General features: G+C 37.1%; 1 protein-coding gene across 1 annotated transcript in view; it reads left to right on the top strand.

Moving 5' to 3' along the window:
- SLU7 (SLU7 homolog, splicing factor) overlaps window positions 1-6,419 on the top strand; it is a 13,354-nt gene that overhangs the window by 4,815 nt on the left and 2,120 nt on the right. The window contains exons 5-12 of the mRNA XM_006766317.2: window positions 26-190; window positions 1,085-1,153; window positions 2,966-3,013; window positions 3,224-3,355; window positions 3,609-3,706; window positions 4,082-4,149; window positions 4,264-4,403; window positions 5,261-5,422. Of these exons, the coding sequence (XP_006766380.1) occupies window positions 26-190; window positions 1,085-1,153; window positions 2,966-3,013; window positions 3,224-3,355; window positions 3,609-3,706; window positions 4,082-4,149; window positions 4,264-4,403; window positions 5,261-5,422 (882 nt within the window). The remainder of the gene's footprint in view (window positions 1-25; window positions 191-1,084; window positions 1,154-2,965; window positions 3,014-3,223; window positions 3,356-3,608; window positions 3,707-4,081; window positions 4,150-4,263; window positions 4,404-5,260; window positions 5,423-6,419) is intronic.

Genomic DNA, 6,419 nt, shown 5'->3' with positions numbered 1-6,419 from the left:
GATGTAATCTTATTCTGTTTTCCAGAGACCCAGGCGAGTTGGAGCAAAATTTACAGGAACTAACATAGCTCCAGACGAACATGTCCAGCCTCAGCTGATGTTTGACTATGATGGGAAGAGGGATCGGTGGAATGGCTACAATCCAGAAGAACACATGAAAATTGTAGAAGAGTATGCCAAAGTTGATCTGGTGAGCAAAATTCCCTGTTTTCCTAGCATCCTTAAAGGATGAACATTTTGCTCTACCACTAATTTAGCTCCTCTATTTTTCAAGCCCTCAAGCAGTTTAGAAACGGAGGCCTTTTGTATGTAAGCTTAATTCAATAGTGAACATAAACAGTGTACAGGCCCCGTTTAGTAGCAATTTCTTTTTATTTGATTCTTGTATTGTCCTTTACTCCCTGACTTAGGTTGTAAAAAAAAAATACTGGAAATGTGAGAACAGATTAGTGTCCAAGCTTTTGGCTTTTTGAGGTTATAAAATTGGTTCCCATACTGTATCTTGCCCAGAACCTATTTTACAATTGTCTTAGAGCATTTAGAGGGTGGTAGAATGGGAACTAAGATAACCTGTTTCAGAAAATTGAATTTTTCTTTAACTAAACTTCAATTTTCTTCTGTTATGTTTTCACCTACTCATCCTCATTCTTTAAAATCCATAGTCACACTGCCTTTTTATTTTTCTAAGGGGGAATTAACATTTAAGAATCATGGGATTTCACATAATCTGAATTTTATCTTTTCTTGAACAGTGAAATATATGGAAATACTGGGCCTGCCTGACAAGAGTCAGTCAGGGAGTCAGGTGGCAGCTGCCCCTTTTGGATAGGGCTTGCTCTCTGCAGTTTACCATAGGTGCTGTCTGGCTCAGTTTCCATTCATGCCTGCTTCAAACAGGAGTTTGTAACTCCTATTCCTTAGAGAACCGTAAGTCTGGAGCTCCAGGAAATCTCAGGGATGACCTTGTCCACTGAGCTTTTCTGAAAACAATAAACTTACTCTCTTTAAATATATTACAAAAATTAAATGTTCATTTGAATGTTGTAAGTAAATTGCAAATGTTTTTTTTTCTTTTTTTGGTCAGGCAAAACGAACACTGAAAGCCCAGAAACTCCAAGAAGAATTAGCCTCAGGAAAGTTAGTGGAACAGGCTGTAAGTAATAAAAATGATCAATAAAATTTCAGATCTTAGTAAAAGAGAAAATTGAAACAAACATTTAATTTAGTCCTGGCCGGTATTTCTCAGTGGTTAGAGTGTCAGCACTCACACCAAATGGTTTCAGGTTCAGTTCCTACTCAAGGGCATGTACCTAGGTTGCAGGTTTGATCCCCAGGCCCCCAGTCAGGGTGGTTGTGAAAGGACACCAATTGATGTGTCCCTCTCTTCCTTCCTACTTCCCTCCCTCTCTCTCTAAACATATCCTCTGGTGGGGATTAAAAAAAAATTATATTTAATACTGCAAATCACATTCTTGTATATATCTCTTTATATAATTGACATATTGTTTGTTTATGATAAATTCCTAAAAGTGTAATTGTTGATGCAGTTAATATGTTTATTTAAAATTTTAATGACCTGTCACTTAGCTTCCATTCAGAAAGGTCATATGATACATATATAGTAATATACTATATACACTAGAGGCCCAGTGCACAAATTCGTGCATGGGTGGGATCTGGCTGGCCTGGTGGAGGTTGTGGGGAGGGAACGCAGGAGGTTGGCCGGCTGGCCCCGCCCCCTGGTGAGCTCCTGGTCAAGGGGACAATTTGCATATTAGCCTTTTATTATATACTAGAGGCCTAATGCGCAAAATTCGTGCAAGAATAGGCCTTCCTTCCACCAGCTGCCAGCACCGGCTTCCCTCTGGCACCCGGGACCCGGGCTTTCCTCGCAGCCCCAGCTTCGTCTGGGAGGACGTCCAGAAGGACGTCCAGTCTAAATAGCATATTATACTTTTATTATTATAGAGGATTTCTTTTTTTTTACTCTTATTTATTGATTGATTGGTTTTAGAGAGATGGGAGAGAGAGAGAGAAACATCAGTTCGTTGTTTCACTTATTTATGCATTTATTGGTTGATTCTTATATGTGCCCCGACTGGGGATCTAACCCACAACCTTGGCATATCAGGACAATGCTCTAACCAACTGAGCTACTCAGCTGGGGCCCACATACACTTCTATGCTCCCCTACTAATGCTATAAGGTATTCTTTTTACCTTTGAACTCTTTTAAATGAACATGATGAAATACTGACTACACTGCTATAGGTGTTCTGTGGAGTTAGAAAATCCTGAACAGTTGCTAATGAAGAAAGTGTGTCTCTGTAACAAAGATTTCATACTCTCCTTAAATCACAATATGGTATTACTTCAGTAGATTTCTTCTTGGCCTAAATTTTGTAAGAGGTTCTTTGGGCTCTGAAAATACTTTTTACATGATCCTAGTAACATTTTCTTTTTGGACTTGGTAGAAAACTAGTGCGGTATAATGAAAATGGTATGTCTAAGATTAACACACATGAAATGAATATTTATTGGGTACATTGGTCATTTTAATCTTCCTATTTCCTTTGTGTGATTATAATTTTACTAGAGGCTTGATGCACGAAATTCGTGCAAGAGCCTTGGCCCCACCTGCCACGGTCGGGGGTTCTGCCTCTGCCGCCTCTGCCTGGGCCCCCGCCCACTGCGGCTTTGTCCGGAAGGAAGGATGTCCGGTCTAACTAGCATATTACACTTTTATTATTATAGATATCGACAAAAATTCTTTAGAAATTTTCTGGCTTCTAATAAGATAAACTATTCACAGGGACATACTTGTATTAAGAACTATGTGCTCATAAGTGAGAAATATGAGAATTTGTTCAGTTAGAGTTATTATATTATCTTATGTTTTTAAAGTGTTAAATAATCAATAGGTTTAATAGAATAAAATACATTTTTTTCCTTCTGTCATAATGCAGAATTCTCCAAAACACCAGTGGGGAGAAGAGGAACCAAATTCTCAAATGGTAATGAATATTTGCCCTATCTGACTATACGTTAAATGTTTTCATTTCTGATGGCTAATATAATAATACCATTATTACTAATTATATTAACACAATTAATAATAGCCTTAAAGAACACAAGTGAATAAGGGTATGGTTAAAGGGAAATGAAAGGAAAACAACTAAATGCTATTCTTTTTTTCTTACTATTTTTTTCTCTCCCTCTTTCAGGAAAAAGATCATAATAGTGAGGATGAGGATGAAGATAAATATGCAGATGATATTGACATGCCTGGACAGAACTTTGACTCTAAGAGACGGATTACTGTTCGGAATCTCAGGATTCGAGAAGATATTGCAAAAGTAAGCCTGGCCAACTTAATGTACACATTCAACAAATATTTGTCTTCCCAGCTTAAATTTTACCTACTTGTCTGATATCTGGGCAGTATGTGGGTTATATAGTCAGTCATTCAAAAATTAGGTATCATTCTTATTTTTTCTCTTAATCTGTGCCCCAGAATGCATTCACATATATAATTGATTGTGATCAACTTCAGAAAATTTTAGTGTTGGGAGTAAATGTTAATGTAGCCTTCAAACTTTTTTATTCTAGTATTTGCGGAATTTAGATCCAAATTCTGCTTACTATGATCCCAAAACTAGAGCGATGAGAGAAAATCCCTATGCCAATGCAGGAAAGAATCCAGATGAGTAAGTATTGAGTTAAATGTACAGATTCCGTGGTTGGGTGTGTGTGTGTGTGTGTGTGTGTGTGTGTGTACCGGGGAACATGCATAACCAATGGACACAGACAGTAGAGTGATAAAGGCTTGGGACGGGCAGCTGTAGGGAGGAGGGAGTCAATGGGGAAAAAAACAACAAAACAAAGGGGACATTTGTAATACTTTCAAAAATAAAAATAAATTTTCAAAAACCACTCAAAACACCCAAAGAAAGTATAGATATCAAGATAATACTGAATCTGAATTAAAATGAACATTATCTATGATTGGATCAGAAAAGAGTTAACTTTCCTTAAAGAAATCAATCTCTGAAACAATTTTTTTTTCCAATTTTTATTTACAGAGTGAGCTATGCAGGAGACAACTTTGTTAGATACACAGGTGATACCATTTCAATGGCTCAGACACAGTGTAAGTATTTGCTCCTTTGTCAAGGCATTTTATATCAGCCCATAAAGAAATTTGGGGGCATTTTAAAAACACTATAGAGCTGACGACTTATTAAGATGTTTTTAATTGCCCTAGTGTTTGCATGGGAAGCCTATGACAAGGGATCTGAAGTGCATCTGCAGGCCGATCCCACCAAACTAGAGCTCTTGTATAAATCCTTCAAGGTCAAAAAAGAAGACTTCAAAGAACAGCAGAAAGAAAGCATCCTGGAAAAGGTACTTTTGACTAAAATATTAAAGAAAGTTTCTTAAAGATAAATGACCAGTAAATAATTACTTGATCTACATTTGAAATACAATCCAAAGAGAGTCCCTTTCAGTCCATCAGAAATAGTACTTACTTTCCATTGACTTAATCATTTGGCAAATAATATCAGTATAGCTGTGTCCCTGAGTTTTGGTAGCAAAACAAACCACCCCAAGACTTAGTAACTTAAAAATGCACATTTCTTTTTTATTTTTCATGAATCTGTGTATCAGCTGGATCTCCTGATCTGGGCCTGCTCATGTGAGGCTGGATGGTCTAGAATGGCCTGACTCTGATCTCCAGCAGGTAGCAGGCAGGTTGGCCTAAGGGGGCTCATCTCTGCCCCACCTGGGCTCTCCTCTAGAAGGCTAGTCCAGCTTCTTTCCATAGCATTCTCTGGACACCAGAGACTAGTAACTGAAAAGGTATGCCCCAGTGCATGAGTGATTTCCAGGCCTTTGCATGCATCACATTTTGTCAGTTTTCCATAGTTCACAACAAGTAATGTGGCCAAGCCCAGATTCAAGGAATGGAGAAACAGACTGTCTCTTCAGGGAAGGAGCAGCAAAGTCATGTGGCAAGCGAGCATGTGTATAGGATAAGAGGAATGTACTAGTGTAGCCATATTCAACAGATAAAGAGCAACTGAGACATCTTGTATTTGCCTATGAAAATTTGGTAGCTTTTTTTTTTCCACTGTGTTTTGTATAACGGCCTATAAAGGATGTTTCTTTAATCTTTCTGATTGGAAATAAACCTGTCAGTAGAGAGTTAAATGCAAATCTTTATTATAAAATGTATTTAACAATGTTCAATTTTTTTTTAGTATGGTGGCCAAGAACACTTGGATGCTCCTCCAGCTGAATTGCTTTTAGCTCAGACAGAAGACTATGTAGAGTACTCAAGACATGGGACAGTCATTAAAGGACAGGAGCGGGCTGTCGCCTGCTCCAAATATGAGGAGGATGTAAAGATCCACAATCACACGGTATGTGTTAAGCCAGAACCATTCTGTGTCCTTGTTAGCATTATGCTCTGGATTGTATTTTTATATTATGACTTCATTATTGAATCATTGCTGTGCTTTTCTTTTTTATACATTTTAAGTTTATGAATTTTTTTTCCAAAAAATAGAAAAACTGTAAAAGAATACTCCTCTACTCACCCATATACCCACCACCTAGATTCAGAGGTTTTTTTTACATGTTGCCATATACATGCTTCGTCGAAGTGTGTGTGCATGTACACATACTAAAATGTGTGTGTGTGTGTGTGTGTGTGTGTATTTTTTTTAATGAAACATTTGGAAATTACACATACCATGACAGTTCACCTATAAACACAATATTATGTAGCTCTTAAAATTAAGAATATTCTTTTTTGTAGCTACATTACCAATTCAGAACATTGACATTAGCTCCTTAATATCATCTAATCTCTTGGCCTTATTCACATTTTTCAAAATACATTCAAAAATGCCTTGAAATAGCTCTTTGGAGTTTTGTTTTATTTTAGTCAGAATCCAATCAAAATTTATTTTGGTTGTTATGTCTCTTTTTTTCAGAGTGCATCTTTCCTTTTTCATAACAGTGATTCTTTAACAGAGCAGGCCAGTTATCTTGTAAACTGTCTCATATTCTGTACTTGACTGGTTTCTAGTGATATTATAACTTTTCCTCTATTTCCTGTATTTCCAATAAATAGGAATTCAGACTTAAAGGTTTAATTAGATATGTTAAATATTTTGACAAGGACACTTCGTAGGTGATACAGAATTCTTCATATTACATCTCTTTATAAAGCTTATAAGGTCACTTGCTGTACTCTTGAAACACCCAAGCTACAGTTGGCTCTTTAAGTTAGGGGTGAAAAGTTTAACTGCCTAGAGGAGCCAGACTGGTGAACATACATAAGTAAAGTGAGCCAGGCACATTGTACAAAGTAGAGAGCACAAACCCTGTCAAATAGGACCATTCACTGTTCAA

The sequence above is a fragment of the Myotis davidii genome, unplaced genomic scaffold (assembly GCF_000327345.1).
Source record: "Myotis davidii unplaced genomic scaffold, ASM32734v1 scaffold18, whole genome shotgun sequence".
Taxonomy (NCBI): domain Eukaryota; kingdom Metazoa; phylum Chordata; class Mammalia; order Chiroptera; family Vespertilionidae; genus Myotis; species Myotis davidii.
This window is presented reverse-complemented; position numbering and strand designations above follow the sequence as displayed.